This window comes from Microcaecilia unicolor, chromosome 4 (genome assembly GCF_901765095.1).
Source record: "Microcaecilia unicolor chromosome 4, aMicUni1.1, whole genome shotgun sequence".
Lineage (NCBI taxonomy): Eukaryota > Metazoa > Chordata > Amphibia > Gymnophiona > Siphonopidae > Microcaecilia > Microcaecilia unicolor.
Window position 1 is genome coordinate 288,180,166 of NC_044034.1, and position 21,424 is coordinate 288,201,589.

The 21,424-nt window shown below is 46.2% G+C and overlaps 1 protein-coding gene across 1 annotated transcript in view; it reads left to right on the forward strand.

Moving 5' to 3' along the window:
• Positions 1 to 21,424, forward strand: part of FER1L5 (fer-1 like family member 5) — a 382,389-nt gene that overhangs the window by 315,114 nt on the left and 45,851 nt on the right. Inside the window, 2 exon segments of the mRNA XM_030202486.1 lie at positions 7,521 to 7,660; positions 19,846 to 19,934. Of these exon segments, the coding sequence (XP_030058346.1) occupies positions 7,521 to 7,660; positions 19,846 to 19,934 (229 nt within the window).

Sequence of the window (21,424 nt, forward strand, 5' to 3'; positions counted from 1 at the left end):
TCCTGGTCAGTGAGGTCCAGGAAGTGGGTATGGTGCCTGAAGACTCTCTGATAGGGATATCTCCTTTAGGGCCTCCCCTCCAAACTCTTCAGCAAGGCGTGAGCCACCAAAGCATTCAGCGCATCCCATGATTGACATGCAGGTGTCCCACCACTACAGATGCAACCCATTGACCCCAGAAACACCACTATGCACACCTCTACTCACTGCACCTTGTGAGATCCAGCACCAGCACACAGTCATGAGACTCACAACAGCTGCCTAAATCACTGTCTCCCACCACCAACAAACAATTCCGACACACGCAGCTGCAGCACTAAGCACTCATTCTTCCTCCACAGCACACAGTCATCACACACACTCAGCTGCAACACAGAGCACAGTGATAACCTGGGAGTGGACAAATGAAGGAACAATGAGACACAGAGGACAAGTAGGTAGGGAGGTATAATGGGAGGTGTGTGGGTTTGTGAACAGTGAGGGTTTGGTGAGGGAAGGGGGTGAGATACAGAGGAAGGGATGGGTGTGGCTGGGGGGCTAACAGGTGTGGGAAAGGAGTTGAGGAGGTGAGACACAGAGGAGGCATGGCAGGAAACATGAGGCTCAAAAGGTTCAGACTGGGGCAAACTCACAAAGCTAACAAAACACTCACCAACTCTCCAGAATTTCTCACAAACAACCACTTCCACTTCTCCATTCTCCAACTCAGCAAAATCACAAATGGGTCTAAAGACAGATTTAATCTGATCCTAGATGCTTTTAAAACAGGTGTAATAGGGGTCACGTAATGCTAGGCTAAGGGAAGGGAGCCGCACGTTTGAGCTCCGAGGCCCCTCGAGTAACATCAAGTCACTGACCGCATCACAATTGTGTGAATAAACCCACAACGAACGGGGAACGCGAAAAGAATATCCCAGGAGGGTGCAGATCGCATTGCGAGCTCCGATATCGGGTCAGAATGACCACCAAAGCACTTCAAAAAGATGGAGCGTGGGGCATCATGGGCGATAATAAGATGGCGGACCCTGGCCCCCCAGGAGAGTCGGTGAGCTCGGCTTGGGCAGCCGAAGTAGCGGTGGAGGTTTCGACATTGCTGGAGGCATCCGTGGATAAAAAATTGCAGCGCATATCCGATCAGATCGAGCAGATGGATGGTAAGCTGGAAGGGCTGCGCACGGACGTGTCCGGGTTCCAACAGCAGCTGTCAGACGTAGAAGATCAGTGTGTGCAGTATGAAACCCGACAAAAAAAGCTGCAAAAAAAGTTAGATGCTCTCGAGACCAAAGTTGAAGATTTAGAAAACAGATCGCGAAGGAGCAATCTTCGGCTGGTGGGGTTGCCGGAGACTTTGAGAGAAGTGGACTTACGGGGGTTTCTTGAAACATGGCTGCCTAAAGTGCTGAATTTGAAGCAGTTGGAAAATACCCTGAAAATTGAGCGGGCACATCGGCTGGGTCTGGCCAGGCAAGACAAAGAGAGGGTGGTTATATGTAAAGTGCTTAATTACTCTCATAAGCATGAAATTTTACAACCATGGCGGCTGCAAGGGAAGGTGCAGTACGAAGCTCACACTGTATTATGCTTTCAAGATTTCTCAGCTGCAGTGGCAGCCCAGCGCAAGCAATTTGCAGAGGTCTGTAAGCACCTCTATGAGAAAAGGGTGCGCTTTTCTTGTTGTTTCCTGCGAGATTGAGGATCCAGTACGAGGGTAAACTTCACTTTTTCACTACACCCGAAGAGGCATCGTACTTTGTAAACAATGTGCAGGGGAGCTCGGAGGAGGATGGAGGACGAGGCTCGTGAGCAGCAGACGGACATGCAGGCGATTCGAATATGAAAGAGTCAGATAAGGTGGAAGCGTGAGGGGCAACGAGACTATAGTGAAACTGATACATGAGCAGGGTCCAGTATTGAATTGGGATAGTATGGGTATAACATGAGATTCAAACTGTATGCTCTATAAGTTTGTTCACATTGCAATGTGGGTATATGTTCTGATGTATGTTATGAGTGATGCGGTGAGGTGGGGGGGAGCGGGAAACGTGACCTGTTCTCTAACGAGGACTCAGATTTGGTGTCTGGGCAGTATAAGGGAGGAAGGGGGGTTAGGGCAGGGTGGGTGGGGAGGCAGGGAGTTGGGAGGGGGGGAAATGGGGAGTGGGAGGGAGGGGTTTTGTGGATTTCTTTTTTTTCCATTTTTGTTCGCCTTGGATGTTCTGTCTTTTCTTATTTCAGTGCCAGGCTACCAATGGGAAGCTGTAGAGAGGCTGTTGCAAAGAGAAGAGGGTGACCCAGGGGCTGGGGGGTGGGCCCTCATTTTTCGGGTACTGTTACAATTGCTTGATACATGGGTACGTGTGGAAGATGGACCCCATTAAGTTAATATCCTGGAACGTTGGGGGGATTTCCTCGCCCATAAAACGTACAAAGGTCTTACAAGCTCTGCAGAGGCGCAAGGCTGATGTTGCATTTCTTCAAGAGACCCATCTGACGGCGGTGGAACATAGTAAATTTAAGAGAAGATAGGTAGTGGGGGTGGTGGGCTCTCCGGCAGATCATAAAAAAGGGGGAGTGCTGATACTTTTTAGAAAAGGGCTTCAAATGCAGGTTAAATTGATCAAGAGTAGCTCTGTGGGCAGATATGTACTGGCTGAAGTAACCATAGGCAATAATACATACATTTTTTTGTAACATTTACGCGCCCAATATCTTTGACCATAAATTTTACAAGGCTATCATAGAGCTGCTGAGTCCCTACCAGGGGGGAAATGTGATCCTGGGTGGGGATTTCAACTTAGTCTATGACCCTCAGATGGACATATCTGGAGTGCGGTCGTCTGGGTTGGGGTCTTCGGCCAGGGGCCTGCCTTCCCTCTGCACAACACTTGATTGATGTCTGGCGAGTTCTGCATCCAACACAGCAAGATTTTACACACGTTTCTAGAGCTCATCTGATACAATCACGCATAGATTATTTTCTTATATTTAAAGACCTCTTTCCTAGAGTTCCGTCCACAGAAATAGGGCCTTGTGAGATCTCAGACCATTCGGTTATTTTGGTTACAGCTGCAACTGACAGGGGTTGGGGGCGGGAGAGGGGGATTGCGTTTCCCTTTAGAGTTGTCTTGGGACCCAAATTTTAGGGCTTTCATAACAGATAAATGGAAGGAGTTTGCAAGTCATAATAGTGCTCATCAGTAACAAGCTAGTTTATATTGGGAATCAGCAAAAGTGGTGATGCGGGGAGAGATGATAGCGTATAGGGCTAGGTCTAAGAAGATGAGGGACAAGGAGATCCTCCGGTTAGAGCAGGAGGTCCGCTTGCAGCGGATTCGGTTTGGGAAGGTGTTGATATCAGATAAGAAGGGGGCTCTTATGGCTACCCAGCAGGAGTTGAATGAATTACTTCATCAGAGGGCGGTGAAGTCCCACCTTTATTATAAAAATCAACTTTTCTTGCATGGGAATAAAGCCGGGGCTCTGCTGGGGAGGCTGGTGAAAGGGAGCAGGGGCCCTACGAGAGTCATGCAAGTACAGGCAGATGGGGGGCATCTTCTCAGACAGTCTGGAGAGATAGTTGAGCGATTTAGGGAATACTATGCGGCGCTAAATAGGGAGCCTACAGACATTGTACAGGATAGTATGGTATATTTAGACAATCATGAACTGCCCCGTGTTTCGGAATCGCAAAGAGACTACCTCAATAGCGCTGTCACGGAGGGAGAGGGTATGTTGGCTTTCCAGCAGAGTAAAATCCATAAGACGCCGGGCCCAGATGGGTTCAGTATGGCATTTTATAAGTTACTACAGGAGTATGTGACGCCCCCCTTGTTAAGTTTATTCAACACCATGGCAAACTCCGGGGTCATGCCCGATTCCCTCAATGTGGCAAAAGTAATAGTGTTGCTGAAGCTAGGTAAAGATGAGACAGATGTAGGATCCTACAGGCCCATATCGTTGTTAAATTGCGATGTCAAATTGTATGCTAAGATATTAGCTAATTGGCTGGCCAGGGTGCTCCCAGACCTAATAGTGGCCCCTCAGGTAGGATTCATGAAAGCTAGATCAGTGGCAAGTAAAGTTAGAGCACTTTTGGCCTCCTTGGAGATAGTAGAGAACCAACAAAGGCCTTCTCTGCTGGTCAGTTTCGACGCAGAGAAGGCCTTTGATAGGGTAGTTTGGGGTTTTCTATTTGCTGTGCTGGAGAAGGTGGGGGTGGCAGGATTGTTTCGGAATGCTGTGGGAGCGCTTTACTCAAACCCACGAGCTTATATGTGGATCAATGGGGAGCAGTCCTCTATGTTTAAGATCAGAAGGGGCACACGGCAGGGATGTCCTCTGTCGCCTTTGTTATTTGTTTTGGAGCTGGATCCCTTGATCAGAGAAATAATTGCCCACCCTGAAGTATTTGGGGTGGATTGGGGGTCGTCGTCCTTTAAAATCTCTGCTTTTGAAGATGATATTCTGGTACATCTTACCCAGCCTAAAAGGTCCCTGGGGGCTTTATTGGAGACGATGCAGGAATACGGAGATTTTGCAGGTTTTAAACTCAATTATTCTAAGTTTTTGGCGTTGACAGCACATGCGAGTGTGAGAAGGGAGTGGGGGAATACATTTCCGTTAAGGTGGGCCGCTGATTCCCTCTTGTATTTGGGAGTTAGAATTTCTATGAAGACATCTGCCTTATATTCCATAAACTTCACCAGATTGTTAACAAAGATGAAGAACCAGCTAGATGCATGGAGGGCTTTACCACTAAATATGCATGGGAGGATACATTTGTTTTGCATGGTAGAATTCCCACGGTGGCTCTATACCTTTCAGGTTTTGCCTTTGCGGCTAAAGAATAAAGATTTAAATCAACTTTATAGGTACCTGCGGAAATTTGTATGGAGGGATGTTAAAGCAAAACTTCCCTTGAAGTTCTTAATGGGGCCCTGGAGAGTGGGGGAAATGGGGATCCCGGATATCCAGCGGTATAATCAAGCATGCTTGCTTCGCCACTTGGGAGACTGGCTGCTAGGCAGACAGGACTTTATGCCCCTTAAGATGGAGCAGGATTTTTTCAAGCCTAATCATCTGTATTATTTGTTGCAGTGCCCCAGAGCTGCGCTTCCTGAACATACGAGGGGGAGTGTCTTGCTGAATCCACTTAGGGATACTTGGAGGGACTTAACTCAATTATGGAGCTTAGCAGCAGACGTCTCGGACCAATTGCCTTTACAGGGTAATCCATTGTTTGCCCCAGGGTCGGGCAATGTAGTGTTTCATAGGTGGGCAGAGATGGGGATAACGAGGGTAGAGCATGTCTTAGGTTCCGGGGGGGGGGGGGGGATTAATGGAATTGGGTGCTTTGGGGGTAGGTATAAACCATAGCCATTCTTTTGCATACCAGCAGTTGGCGCACTATATTAGGTCTTTGGATCCGGGGAAGTTGGGAAGTGGACATGGTCGTCGCCTTAGAGAGTTTTTGGATCCATACCCGGGGATAGGCTTTTGGTGTCAGGTTTACAAGGGGTACTTTGGGAATTAGGTGGGGGGGGAAGGATACAGGGAACATTCAGCAGTGCTGGGCGCAGGACCTGAAGCAACCAAAGTTGCGGCTAGGTTTTAGGAAATTGACTTCTCGCATACCAACATTGACGGTGAATGCCAATTTGCGTGAGTGTCAGTATAGAATCTTACACAGAGCATACATGTCCAAGGTTCAAGTATTTAAAATGGGGGGGATACCGGACCCTCTTTGTTCCAGGTGTAAGCAGAGGGAGGGCACGCTGTTCCACTCCTTTTGGGAATGTTATCGGATACAGGCTTTTTGGAAGCAGATATTTAGGTATCTGGAGTCGTTGATGGGTTCCAGGATTCCGTTTTCTCCTCTGGGAGTTTTGTTGGACAAATATGAAATGTTTGTGCTTCAGGACAAAGGGGCTCAGCAGCTAATTCGTAAGGCCAGTCTCTTGGGGAAAAAGCTCATTCTGGGTGCGTGGATGAGGGAGGACCCGCCAGATTTTTGGCATTGGCGGAACCGGCTGCATGAACTTTTATTGCAGGACTGGAGAATGGTGGGGACATCTCCAAAGAGGAAAAAGCTTTCTTGAGAATTTGGGAACCATACATACAATCACTGTCGCTTAAGACTCGCAGTCTGGTACTAAATAATTTTTGATTTTTTTTTTGCACCTTTTGTATGGATTCCTACTGGGGGTTTTGGGGGGTGAGTGAGTAGACTTTATTGTCAAAAAGAAGGTTTTTGTAAGAAGGGAGGGGGGAGGGGGTGGGGGGGGAAAGATAAAAATGTTTTGATGACGGCTTGGTCATTTGGTTTAATGAGTACTTATGTAATTTCTCACTTTTGTATTATTGTTTGCTTGGTTGTCAATTACCATTGAATTGTCATCAATAAAAACATGATGAACCATAAAAGTAATCAATAGAGGTAAGGGAGAATGGGGCACAGAGAGGAAGATGGGATGGTGCCTTTTTTGTTGGACTAGCTTGATGCATTTTTTGATTGGCTTTCGGAGGTGGCTTGTCTTCATTATTTCCAATCTGATGAGGGGGGTTGCCTCCGAGGGCTGGTCGGGGGATGTGTTGAGTTGGTCCAATGGGAAGGGGTGTCATCTTGTTTTATTAGTAGTAGTAGTAGTAGCATTTGTATCCCACATTTTCCCACCAATTTGCAGGCTCAATGTGGCTTACATTTGCCGTAATGGCGGTTGCCATTTCCAGGTAACAGAATTACAAATGGTGTTACGTTGAGGTGAATACATACATGGTAACATACATGGTACATAGCATATATGGAACTGATCATGGTATATATATATATAATATGTGTATATATAGATAGAAAGAAGAATACATTAGGGTATTGCATGAGGGTTACATTGGTTGTAACATACATTTGGTCACCTTTTCTCTGCTTTATTTTCTTTTATTTCTAGCAATATCTGGAGAATAACAAACAGAAACCAATATGTGAAAAAGAATAATACAAGTCATAGCCTAACAGCCGGTTAAAAATTGCTTAGAAGATAAGTTTTCAAAGCTCTCCGAAAATAAGAATAGCTTCGCAATGATCTAATTTTGAACGGTAGCTCATTCCAAATAAAAGGAGTTTGATACATTAAAAAAAAACCAGGTGTAATTCCGGGCATTTTTCCACCCCTGGGAAGTCATTTTGCTATCCATTATCAGCAATAAATGTTCATCATGTAACACCGGCCATGTCACACCCACGAAACTACACCTCTGTGAACTTCTTCTTTTCGGTAGCTAGCAGACTTGGGTGGGTTTTTTTGTTTGTTTGATTATACACTTTAGACGTTTTTCTGCAAGAAATATGTACAGCAGCCTGTTATGCCATTTTTTGGATGTTTTTCTGTTTCAAAAATGAACCCCTTAATATCTTTTGGTCATTTAATTTTCAAAGCTCCAATTGTGGGTGAAACAAAACCAAAGCAAATATTCCTGTAGTTTCTATGTTAGTCACTCTTCTTGTCTTCTGTTTGTGAGCACAGAGCAGCAGATTCCATCTCATGGTCACCTGGGAACTGCGAAACAACGCCTTGCACTTCACCTTCTACGTACTCAAGGCCAAGTCCCAGAGCATGTAGAAACCCGGACCCTGTACAACCCTTTTCAACCAGGGATAGACCAGGTAATTAAGAGATCAATCTTTGGCTCAGTTTGCCTGATCTCAACTCACATATAACCAAGCCTATGTCTGTGTATGTCCAAACTCACAGAAATCAGGATATTATAATCCAGATCACACTGGGGTTGATATTCAATATTTTGTCCAGATAACTTTCATAGCTGGCCAGGCAAAAGCCAAGACCTGAATATTTCTTTCCACTTCTTCGTTAAATTCTCATTGCCCACATAAAACTTAGCCAGGTAAAAAGAGGTGACACAGGGTGCAGGTTTTCTTGGTCAGGACAAAGTGCTAGAAAAAGTTGACCAGCTAAGTTAGGTTGCACAAATAGCAAGCTAAAGTTATTTGGATAATTTAACTCAGAAACAGTCAGTAGGAAACTTACCTGGATAAGTTCCACTGAATATCCAAATAGTTATTCTGGTATCTGCTACCTCACTGAATATGGACCTCAATATGGAGGAGCAGCCTGATGGTTAAGAGTAGCAGGTTGAGAACCAAGGAAGCCTGGGTCAAATGCCGCTGTGACTCTTTTTGCTCTTAGACAAGCCACTTAACCTTCTATGCCTTAGGTATGAACTTAGATTGTAACTCCACTGGGGACAGGAAAAAATTTACTGTACCTGAACGTAATTTACCTTGAACTACAACAGAAGGAGTGAACAAAATCTCCTCCTTTTAGAAGGGAGACTAGAATAATGTTCTCAAAGTAGATGTTCAAAGCTGGAATCCTATATGCATAACTCTTGTAAACAGTACTATTCATAATTTTCATTAAGGACGGAATATGACCTCAACACTTGTTCACACTGTTCACTTGTCTCTTAGATTGTAAGCTCTTTGAGCAGGGACTGTCCCTCTATGTTAAACTGTACAGCGCTGCGTAACCCTAGTAGCGCTTTAGAAATGTTAAATAGTAGTAGTAGTAGTAACAAAACATTTATACAATTTGTGGAGGATATCATTGAATGATTAGTTGCAAAACACTTTGAGGGTACAAACAGAATTCAAATGAGATTGTTTGGGGTTTTTTTTAGACCAATGATAATAATCATTACCCCAGTAAAAGACACTGAATAATGAGTAGACATTTAGGTGTTTGAGATAATTTTCATTGTGATTTTATCTAGATACAAGTGGTTGGTTTGAGTTCAACAAGAATACTAGCATGTACAAATGTAAGTGCACCCTTACCCCCAGATTCTATTTGCCTGCACAAATTTGTTCACATGCCCAAGGTACAGGTGCAAATTAATTTCTTAACAAGCTCAATGACAACATAAATTGGGTGCTAACAGCCAATTATTGATGTTAATTGGCACTCATTAATATCTCTGCATGTATCTGGATGCATTCTATTCTATAAGGTAGTGTATCTAACTCGCGTAGTGTGTATCTCAAAAGGGGGCATGACCATGGGAGGAGCATGGGTGTGTCAGGGGTATTCCGAAAATTTTGCTCTTAGTTATAGAATGCTGGGTCAGTGCCTAACTTGAGTGCCAGCATTTACACCAGGTTTCATCAGATGTAAGTCTGGCGCCCAAAGTTAGGCATGAGATCCATGCTTAAGTGCTATTCTATAAAGGACATGTGCCCTTTACGTAATATTTATTTTATTATTTATATTTTGCTCACACACTTTTTCAGTAGTAGCTCCAGGTGAGTTACATTCAGGTACACTGGATATTTCTAATAGTGCTTAGCACTGATTTTTTTCTGGCACCTAATTTTGAGCACCATTTATAGAATCTGGTCCTTAATGTGTATATATGCTGCTTAAGCACTGTTGTGTAAATACACACGTCTCTGCCACATTTAGATGCCTGCACTTACACAAACGCTATGGCTGATGAAAGTGTGGCTGGCTCAAGGCTGGTGTTAGGGGGTGGCAAACAGGGCAATTGCCCTGGGTCCCCATACCACAAGGGGCCTCAAGCCTGCTTCAAGCTGAAGGAGGCATAGCCCACAGATAGACTTTGGGGCCCCCTCCACAGTTTTTGTCTTGGGCCCTCTGGACTACCTTAAGTGTTGGTTGTGCCAATATTGAGTTGCATCAGTATTCTATATTGGAACCTAGACCTTTAGGTTTTCTTATAGAATAGTATCTTACTGACCACCCTCCGGCGCCTAAATGAAAGCACACAGTTGTACAGATTTTCCCTCTGTGTGGTGTTCCTCCCTCTCATTATACCAGATTACTCCATGAATTCCTTAGTAAGACTATGAACTCCAATTATTGCATTACTTGCGCATTCAACATAAAAGTGGGAAGTGACTTGCTAGGCAATGGTACTGCTGAAAAGGATCCAGGAACCTGTGCAGACAATCTACCAGTTCCATCATGGGGGAAAGCTATTTTATTTATAACTAGTAAAAGAGGCCCGTTTCTGACAGAAATGAAACGCGCGCTAGCAAGGTTCCATGCCCCTACTACTTATCAATTCAATAGCGCTGCTAGATGTACGCAGTGCTGTACACTTGAACATGAAGAGACAGTCCCTGCTCGACAGAGCTTACAATCTAATTAGGACAGACAAACAGGACAAACAAGAGATAAGGGAATATTAAAGTGAGGATGATAAAATAAGGGTTCTGAACAAGTGAATAAGGCCCAGATGCACTAAACGTTTTTCATCGTTAAATGAGCCCTTAAGGAAGAATTTCCTATCCTTTCCATGCACTAAAACCTATTTTTCGATGGCAGTAGCAGCTAACGAAACTGGAATGCAAATGAGAAACTACCATTGAAATGTAGACAATTCGGAATGCACTAACCATACCGACGATAGCAACGATTCACTTACCGCCAGAAATTTAACGTCAGCTCAGACCTGTCGTTAAAGCCTGAGCTGTCATCTCCCCACTGCCCCCTGCATAATGAAAAACCAAATTGCTGGCATGTTTTAAAAGAAAAGTGGCTCCCTGCTTCCCTGTGCCTAAAATAAAAAAGGAAACTAAATTAAAAAAGGATCGGGAGGGGGCAAAGGCGCTCATCATCAGCGTCCTGTATGGACGGCCTTGCCTTGCCTCGCCTCCCCTCCCCCCCCCCCCCCCCCCCCCCGAAGTCCCCGCTGCTCCGTTTGTGAAATAAAAGCTTTTAAAAATGAAACCTTTGCAGTTGCTGGGCTCCCCCTCCCTTCCTGTCTCTCTCTTCTTTAGTCGGCAATGCTCCGCCTCCTGCCCTCCTCCACCTCCGTGCCCCGCCCCCCCGATTTTGTCCCCACCGAACCCCCCCCTCCACCATAATGGCCGGTGCAGCGCCTCTCACCTATGTTTGAAGGCGCTGCACAGGATGGATCAGCTGTTCTTGAGCTCTTCTGTCTCCTTCGATGTCTCCTTTTTCTTCCTGTATCCGCCCTCCTCTGACGTCAGTTATCTATGTAGATAGCTGCCGTCAGAGGAGGGCAGACACAGGAAGAAAAAGGAGAAATCGGAGGAGACAGAAGAGCTCAAGAACAGCTGATCCATCCTGTGCAGCGCCTTCAAACATAGGTGAGAGGCGCTGCACCGGCCATTATGGTGGAGGGGGGGTCCGGTGGGGGGGGGGAGCGGCGGGGACGAAATCGGGGGGGCGGGGCACGGAGGTGGAGGAGGGCAGGAGGCGGAGCATTGCCAACTGAAGAAGAGAGAGACAGGAAGGGAGGGGAAGCCCAGCAACTGCAAAGGTTTCATTTTTAAAAGCTTTTATTTCACAAACGGAGCAGCGGGGAGCAGCGGGGACTTCGGGGGGGGGGGGGGGCAAGGCAAGGCCTTCCATACAGGACGCTGCTGATGAGCGCCTTTGCCCCCTCCCGATCCTTTAATGTTTGTGGAGACATGCAGGGGAAAGTGGGGAGCCACGTGTTTGTGTTTTCTTTTTTTTCTTACGTTTCTGGCATGCGCAGAGCAGCCAGCATAACGCTTGGCTGCTTTGCGCATGCTTTACGAGCCGATTACCGATGGGGATTAGTGCATCGTTCTTTACAATACCGCACCAAACGTTTTGGGGCTGTGTTTTTGGAGCATGCTTCGTTATTTGAGATTCGGTAAAGGTTTTTACGTTTCTGATTTTTTTACATTTGCTTGATGCATCTACCCCTAAGGGTTAGGAGTTAAAAGCAGCATCAAAAAGGTGGGCTTTTAGCTTAGATTTGAAGACGGCCAGAGATGGAGCTTGATGTACCGGCTCAGGAAGTCTATTCCAAGCATATGGTGCAGCAAGATAAAAGGAACGGAGTCTGGAGTTAGCAGTGGAGGAGAAGGGTGCAGATAAGAGAGATTTACCCAGTGAACGGAGTTCCCGGGGAGGAATGTAGGGAGAGATGAGAGTGGAGAGGTACTGAGGAGCTGCAGAGTAAATGCACTTATAGGCTCCCCTCCCTATCTCCCTCCCTCTCTCTCCTCCGAGTTCCAGCCCCCCCTCCCCTCCAAGTTCCATGCCCCCCTCCCCTTCGAGTTCCAGGACCATCCCCCTCCCCTTTGAGTTTCAGGACCGTCCCCCTCCTTCCCTCTCCTCCCCTCCCATGCCCCCCTCTCCTCTGAGTTCCAGACCCCCACGCCTCCCTCCCTCTCTCTCTCTCCCCTCCGATTGCAAGCACGACCTGTCCTCCGCCTGACCCTCGCCTTCCTAAGTGCCGGCTGTAATTTAAAAATTCTTACCTGGGGGTCCGGCGTCAGCAGTGAAGGTGAGCGGTGCTTCAGACTGCCTTCCCTTCTGTCTCAGCTCTGCCGCTGGTCCTGCCCTTCCGAAAACAGGAAATGAGGACGGGACCAGAGGCAGAGCTGAGACAGACGGGAAGGCAGCAGTGGCGTAGCCAGAAGTCAATTTTTGGGTGGGCCAACAGGTTGGATGGGTGGGCACTAGACAGTGGCGTGCTGGTAAATGTTTAACAACAGGCTCTCTCCCCGGTCCACCTCTGCACCCCCCCATCCACCTGTGCACCTCCCCTCAAAATTGCAGAGCTGGCTATAGCCGGGGAGAGAGCCTGGGGGGGGGGGGGGGCAATGCATTACTGTCTCCAGGAAAAAAAAATTAAATGATCCCAGGTTCCAATTTAATTCATGTTTAATGTGGGATAAAATGCCATAAATAAGTAAATAAATATAAACTTTTAATGTTGAGCACCTGATTCTCAAAGTGGACATATTCCAAACACTATAATGAAAATAAAATGATTTTTTTCTACCTTTGTTGTCTGGTGACTGTTTTTCTGATCATGCTGGCCCAGTATCCGATTCTGCTGCTATCTGTCCTCTTAACTCCGTTTCCAGGGCTTCCTTTCCATTTATTTCTTTACTTTCCTCCTTTCTTCTTCATTTCTTGCTCTATATCCATAAGTAAAAGCTGGGTCCTCTGCAGACATGACTGTCTAGTGGATCCAGCTTCTGCCTATTTTCTTCATCCATGTGCAGTTTTTCTCCTCTCTTCCTTTTCCCTCATCTCATCTCCTTCCTCATTCTTCCATCCCCTCCATCCATGTCCAGCATTTCTTCTCTCTCCCTTCCCTCTCTTCCATCCATGTCCAGCAACCCTCCTCTCCCCTGTCCTTCCCTCCATCCATGTCCAGCAACCCTCCTCTCCCCTTCCCTCCATCCAGCAACCCTCCTCTCCCCTTCTTCCACCATGTCCAGCAACCCTCCTCTCCCCTTCCCTCCATCCAGCAACCCTCCTCTCCCCTTCTTCCACCATATCCAGCAACCCTCCTCCCCCCTTCTTCCACCATGTCCAGCAACCCTCCTCTCCCCATCCCTCCATCCAGCAACCCTCCTCTCCCCTTCTTCCACCATGTGCAGCAACCCTCCTCTCCCCTTCCCTCCATCCAGCAACCCTCCTCTCCCCTTCTTCCACCATGTCCAGCAACCCTCCTCTCCCCTTCCCTCCATCCAGCAACCCTCCTCTCCCCTTCTTCCACCATGTCCAGCAACCCTCCTCTCCCCTTCTTCCACCATGTCCAGCAACCCTCCTCTCCCCTTCCCTCCATCCAGCAACCCTCCTCTCCCCTTCTTCCACCATGTGCAGCAACCCTCCTCTCCCGTCTGCCCTGTTTCCTTCCTGCCCCCCCCCACCGCCGTACCTTTAAATATTACAGTTTTGCTGGAGTCGCGGGCAGCCGGCATTGAAGACATCGGCAGGCTTACGCCGGTTCCAGCAGCCTTCCCTCTTCCCTCGTTGCAAGTCGGATGATGGCTCCGCCCTCTTCTGACGTATTTCCTGTATCTACGAGGGCGGAGCCATCATCCGACTTGCAACGAGGGAAGAGGGAAGGCTGCTGGAACCGGCATAAGCCTGCCGATGTCTTCAATGCCGGCTGCCCGCGACTCCAGCAAAACTGTAATATTTAAAGGTACGGCGGGGGGCGGGGCAGTGGCGGGCTGGGGAGGCAGATGCGGGATTGGAGCTCAGCCTGCTCCCTCCGCTCCGCTGCCTCCACTGCTGGGTGGGCCTGGGCCCACCCAGGCCCACCCATGGCTACGCCCCTGGAAGGCAGTCTGAAGCACCGCTCGCCTTCACTGCTGAAAACAGACCCCGAGGTAAGAATTTTTAAATTACAGCCGGCGCTTAGGAAGGTGAGGGCCAGGCGGAGGACAGGTTGTGCTTGCACTCGGAGGGGAGAGAGAGGGAGGGAGGCGCGGGGGTCTGGAGGGGGGGGCATGGAACTTGGAGGGAGGGGCATTCTGCAACTCGAAGGGGAGGGGAGGAGAGGGAGGGAGGTAGGGGCGCATGGAACTCGGAGGGGAGGGGGGCTGGAACTCGGAGAGAGGACGGGGGGGGAGGAAGGAGGCGATTCTCTACTCACCTCCAACGTTCTGGCTGGCTGGTGCTGGCTTCGCTTCCCTTTCACTGATCCACCCTCTGACATCATCGCCAGGGCGGACCAATGGGAAGTGTGTTATGAACCCAGGCACCCAGACGTAGAACTTTGGAGGTGCAAATTATAAGTACATAAGTACATAAGTAGTGCCATACTGGGAAAGACCAAAGGTCCATCTAGCCCAGCATCCTGTCACCGACAGTGGCCAATCCAGGTCAAGGGCACCTGGCACGCTCCCCAAACGTAAAAACATTCCAGACAAGTTATACCTAAAAATGCGGAATTTTTCCAAGTCCATTTAATAGCGGTCTATGGACTTGTCCTTTAGGAATCTATCTAACCCCTTTTTAAACTCCGTCAAGCTAACCGCCCGTACCACGTTCTCCGGCAACGAATTCCAGAGTCTAATTACACGTTGGGTGAAGAAAAATTTTCTCCGATTCGTTTTAAATTTACCACACTGTAGCTTCAACTCATGCCCTCTAGTCCTAGTATTTTTGGATAGCGTGAACAGTCGCTTCACATCCACCCGATCCATTCCACTCATTATTTTATACACTTCTATCATATCTCCCCTCAGCCGTCTCTTCTCCAAGCTGAAAAGCCCTAGCCTTCTCAGCCTCTCTTCATAGGAAAGTCGTCCCATCCCCACTATCATTTTCGTCGCCCTTCGCTGTACCTTTTCCAATTCTACTATATCTTTTTTGAGATACGGAGACCAGTACTGAACACAATACTCCAGGTGCGGTCGCACCATGGAGCGATACAACGGCATTATAACATCCGCACACCTGGACTCCATACCCTTCCTAATAACACCCAACATTCTATTCGCTTTCCTAGCCGCAGCAGCACACTGATCAGAAGGTTTCAGCGTATCATCGACGACGACACCCAGATCCCTTTCTTGATCCGTAACTCCTAACGCGGAACCTTGCAAGACGTAGCTATAATTCGGGTTCCTCTTACCCACATGCATCACTTTGCACTTGTCAACATTGAACTTCATCTGCCACTTGCACGCCCATTCTCCCAGTCTCGCAAGGTCCTCCTGTAATCGTTCACATTCCTCCTGCGACTTGACGACCCTGAATAATTTTGTGTCATCGGCAAATTTAATTACCTCACTAGTTATTCCCATCTCTAGGTCATTTATAAATACATTAAAAAGCAACGGACCCAGCACAGACCCCTGCGGGACCCCACTAACTACCCTCCTCCACTGAGAATACTGGCCACGCAATCCTACTCTCTGCTGCCTATCTTTCAACCAGTTCTTAATCCATAATAATACCCTACCTCCGATTCCATGACTCTGCAATTTCTTCAGGAGTCTTTCGTGCGGCACTTTGTCAAACGCCTTCTGAAAATCCAGATATACAATATCAACCGGCTCCCCATTGTCCACATGTTTGCTTACCCCCTCAAAAAAATGCATTAGATTGGTGAGGCAAGACTTCCCTTCACTAAATCCGTGCTGACTTTGTCTCATCAGTCCATGTTTTTGTATATGCTCTGCAATTTTATTCTTAATAATAGCCTCCACCATCTTGCCCGGCACCGACGTCAGACTCACCGGTCTATAATTTCCCGGATCTCCTCTGGAACCCTTCTTAAAAATCGGAGTAACATTGGCTACCCTCCAGTCTTCCGGTACTACACTCGATTTTAGGGACAGATTGCATATTTCTAACAGTAGCTCCGCAAGTTCATTTTTTAGTTCTATTAATACTCTGGGATGAATACCATCAGGTCCCGGTGATTTACTACTCTTCAGCTTGCTGAACTGACCCATTACATCCTCCAAGGTTACAGAGAATTTGTTTAGTTTCTCCGACTCCCCCGCTTCAAATATTCTTTCCGGCACCGGTGTCCCCCCCAAATCCTCCTCGGTGAAGACCGAAGCAAAGAATTCATTTAATTTCTCCGCTAAGGCTTTGTCCTCCTTGATCGCCCCTTTAACACCATTTTCGTCCAGCGGCCCAACCGACTCTTTGGCCGGTTTCCTGCTTTTAATGTATCTAAAAAAATTTTTACTATGTATTTTTGCTTCCAACGCTAATTTCTTCTCAAAGTCCTTTTTTGCCCTCCTTATCTCCGCTTTGCATTTGGCTTGGCATTCCTTATGATCTATCCTGTTACTTTCAGTTGGTTCTCTTCTCCACTTTCTGAAGGATTGTTTTTTGGCTCTAATGATTTCCTTTATCTTACTGTTTAGCCACGCCGGCTGACGTTTAGTCTTTTTTCCCTTTTTTCTAATACGTGGAATATATTTGTCCTGAACCTCCAGGATGGTGTTTTTAAACAGCATCCACGCCTGATGCAAGTTTTTTACTCTGCGAGCTGCTCCTTTCAGTCTTTTTTTCACCATTTTTCTCATTTTGTCATAATCACCTTTTCTATAGTTAAACGCTAGCGTACTTGATTTCCTAGTTTCACTTCCTTCAATGCCAATATCAAAACCGATCATATTATGATCACTGTTATCAAGCGGCCCTCGTATCGTTACCCCCTGCACTAGATCATGAGCACCACTAAGGACTAAGTCTAGTATTTTTCCTTCTCTTGTCGGCTCCTGAACTAGCTGTTCCATGAAGCTGTCCTTGATTTCATCAAGAAATCTTATGTCCCTTGCGTGTACAGATGTTACATTAACCCAGTCTATATGCAGGTAATTGAAATCCCCCATTATTATTGTGTTGCCCAGTTTGTTTGCGTCCCTGATTTCCTTTAACATTTCCGCATCCGTCTGTTCGTCCTGGCCAGGCGGACGGTAGTACACTCCTATCACTATCCTTTTCCCCTTTGCACATGGAATTTCAATCCACAGTGATTCCAAGGAGTGTTTTGTTTCCTGCAGAATTTTCAATCTATTTGATTCAAGGCTCTCGTTAATATACAATGCTACCCCTCCACCAATCCGATTCACCCTATCACTACGATATAATTTGTACCCCGGTATGACAGTGTCCCACTGGTTATCCTCCTTCCACCAGGTCTCAGAGATGCCTATTATATCTAATTTTTCATTTAGTGCAATATATTCCAACTCCCCCATCTTATTTCTTAGGCTCCTGGCATTCGCATATAGACATTTCAAACTATGTTTGTTGTTCCTAAGTACATCATGCTTAGTACTTGACAGTATTAATTGGCAATCTTTTGTCTGATTTTTATTGTTATTTAAAGATACCCGATCTACTACAATCTCTTTTGCAACCTCACTATCAGGATACTCTATCTTCCCTGTTATGGTGATATCTTTGAAAGATACCTTATCCCGAACCATGCTCTTTTGAGCGACTGTCGGCCTTCCCCCCATTTCTAGTTTAAAAGCTGCTCTATCTCCTTCTTAAACGCCGATGCCAGCAGCCTGGTCCCACTCTGGTTAAGATGGAGCCCATCCTTTCGGAATAGGCTCCCCCTTCCCCAGAATGTTGCCCAGTTCCTAACAAATCTAAAGCCCTCCTCCCTGCACCATCGTCTCATCCACGCATTGAGACTCTGGAGCTCTGCCTGTCTCTTGGGCCCTGCGCGTGGCACAGGTAGCATTTCAGAAAATGCTACCCTGGAGGATCTGGATTTCAGCTTTCTACCTAAGAGCCTAAATTTTGCTTCCAGAACCTCTCTCCCACATTTTCCTATGTCATTAGTACCCACATGTACCAAGACAGCCGTCTCCTCCCCAGCACTATATAAAATCCTATCTAGGTGACGCGTGAGGTCCGCCACCTTCGCACCAGGCAGGCAAGTCACCAGGCGATCCTCACGTCCACCAGCCACCCAGCTATCTATATGCCTAATGATCGAATCACCAAGTACAACAGCTGTCCTAACCTTTCCCTCCCGGGCAACATTTGGAGATATATCCTCGGTGCGAAAGGATAATACATCCCCTGGTGGGCAGGTCCTGGCTACAGGAGTACTTCCTACTTCACCAGGGTGATGCTCTCCTTCTAGGAGACCTCCCTCCTCCAAGGTAGCACAGGGGCTACCTGACTGGAGGTGGGACTTCTCTACAACATCCCTGTAGGTCTCCTCTATGTACCTCTCTGTCTCCCTCAGCTCCATCAAGTCTGCTACTCTAGCCTCAAGAGAACGGACACGTTCTCTGAGAGCTAGGAGCTCTTTGCATCGGGCACACACATATGACACCTCACCAATTGGGAGATCATCATACATGTGACACTCAATGCAAAAGACTATATATAGGATTGTCTGATGTTGGTTTTTCTTTTGCCAGTTGCTAAGGTTCAGTTTATAGCCCTAAAGTATTTTATTTTTATTTTTTATGCATTTAACAAAAAAAACTAAGCAAGTGTTTGAAATTAGAATGCCCAACCAAAGAAGTCGTCAAAGAGAATACAATTATGAATAAATAAAAATTAAGAGCTGGCATAAAGTATTTATTGTTTTTATTAGAATTTTAAGATATAGATTTATATACTTTTAATAATGTGGCTGATATTTCGTGTTGACAAACACAGATTTAATTAGTTAACTACATCAAATATTTAGTTGCACTTAACTAGTTAAGTCTGTAGCTGACTGGTTAAATCTAACCACACAGAACATATATGGTTAAGTCTAGGATAAGCATTAGGGATTCATTTGTTTGAATGTTGACCCCTTTCTGCAGGCATCCCCAGGTTTTTTTTTTTTCAAGAGAAGGGCAAAGGACATTTCAAACTATCAAAAGGAGGGGGCGGGTTGAGCAGTACAGGGCACTCTCCTTGGAGTTCCCCCTATGCCTTACTACCACACATGAAAATTAAAAGTTAAACTTCCCTCACAGCCCAGTTTCCAGTACAGGCAGAAAAATGAGCTAGATGGGCCACATCCGATACACAGGCCATAGTTTGGGGATCCCTGCCTTTGTGTTTAAAAGGAAAGCCAATGCTTCTTTAGTATCAGAGAAGAAATAGAGGGGTCCTTTTACTAAGGTGTGCCAAAAATGGCCTATGCTGTTGTAGACACGTGTATTGGATGCACACAGGTCCATTTTTCAGCGTGCCTGCAAAAAGGGCCTCTTTTTTTATGGGCAAAAATGGACATGGGGCAAAATAAAAATTGGCGCGCATCCATATCAGGCCTAAGACCTTACCACTACCCATTGACTTAGTGGTAACTTCTTGCGCATTAGCTGGGCAGTAATCATCAGGGCGTATACTACCGATTACCGCCCGGTTAACGCCACACGGTAGAAAATAAAAAATATTTTCTGCTGCACGTATCGGACGTGCGTAAAAAATGTAATAACCGCCCAGGGCATACGGTAGCCAGGCAATAGTTCCAAACTGACGCGCACTGGACGTGCGTAGGCGCCTACGCGCCTTAGTAAAAGGACCCCAGAGTTTGTACAATGTATTTGTGAGTGATTTTATGCTTCCTTCCCAGGGCAAGATTCAGATGTGGGTAGATATCTTCCCAAAAAGCTTGGGTCCACCAGGACCTCCATATGACATCAGTCAACGAGTCCCCAAAAAGTACGTTTGCAAAACTTTTTATAAAAGATTTTAAATGAGTTATCTGCCTCTGTTTTAGTTTATTGGAGTTGTCTTATTTTACTGATTTGTTGATTCTGTATTGATGTTGATAATTTTATTTGTCAATGTTCATGCCACTGGTCTGTTAGTTTATGCTGGACTTTAATAATATACACTGTAATTCACCTTGAGTCTATGGAGTAAATAAATGAATAATTACTTAGATGATAACAGGTTTTATGCTGCTGTCCTTCTTAACCAGGATAACCCCAACCAAACAGTGAATCACATTAACATTCACCACTTTTCTTTGTATATTGCTTCATATGAAAAAGAGGGAGGAAAAAGACCTCATAGAAACTTGTGGCACGATCCACAATTTTTAGCAATGCAATGTGCATACAGTTCAAAAATAATAATCATTGGTAAAAAACCTCCTCTTCAAAATTTGCAAAAAAGTGTAAGCAAAAAACTTAAAATTCAAACCAACTCTTTCAAGAATACAATTTAAACAAATAATAACATTTCTCCCATGGAATGGTGTCATATAGGCTGAATCACTGATCTCATACAGAAAATGTGTTGTTCCAGTAGGTCGCTCAATTTAAACAGGACAAAAAGAAAAACAGTGAAGGTCCCAACGGACCCGTTTCGCTCCAAGCGTCCTCTGGAGACCCCACCATGTCCTGAATCTGTGAACAAAAGAAAGTAATTAAAAAAAAGCCACCGATGACACATTATGAACAAAAAAAGAAAAAGGAGCGTGTCAAATACAAAACTGACTCTAAACATACCAGTGGGTAACTTCACCGCTGCAATGCAAAAGGCAGACAATAAGAAAACCAGGACACATGCCATTAGTAACAGATTAGGTTTTGCAGCAGGCCTAGAGGGCCTATCAGTGCTGCTGTCCCTAAATTTCTAAGGCCACTCCCACCTTGGACCGCTAATGCCATTGCCCCTTACCCTATTCCTCCGGTACTGCTTCCATCTGGACCTCTGCTCCCCATTTTGTTTGGACTTTATGGCTCCTGTCAGCTCTGAACTTGGAAGAAGCACCAATTTATGACTTGCTTTGGTGACTATGGCAAGTTACAGTCCCATTCCTTTCCCACCACACCCCCTGAATTTTGCTTTCCTAACCACAAACCTAGTAGAACTGTATGTAAATTCAAGTCTGGTGCCATTTCCCAGAACCACAGCATGACATTGGGATGCTGCTGTACTGTTGGAGGTGCAGCCCTTCATAACCAGGAAATTTTCATGTCCCAGAATTCATGTCTGGTGCTAGGTGCCAAAGGTTCTGACAGACTCCCTAGGTACTAAGAACCATACTAAGTTCCTTTGGGCAGAAATCTTTAGTGCTTCCGCCTTGAGCCAGGAGTGGAGGAGCAGCCCAATGGTTAGTGTAGTGGACACAGAGCCTGGGGAACTGGGTTCAATTCCCATTACAGCTCCTTGTGACCCTGGGCAAGTCACTTAACCCTCCA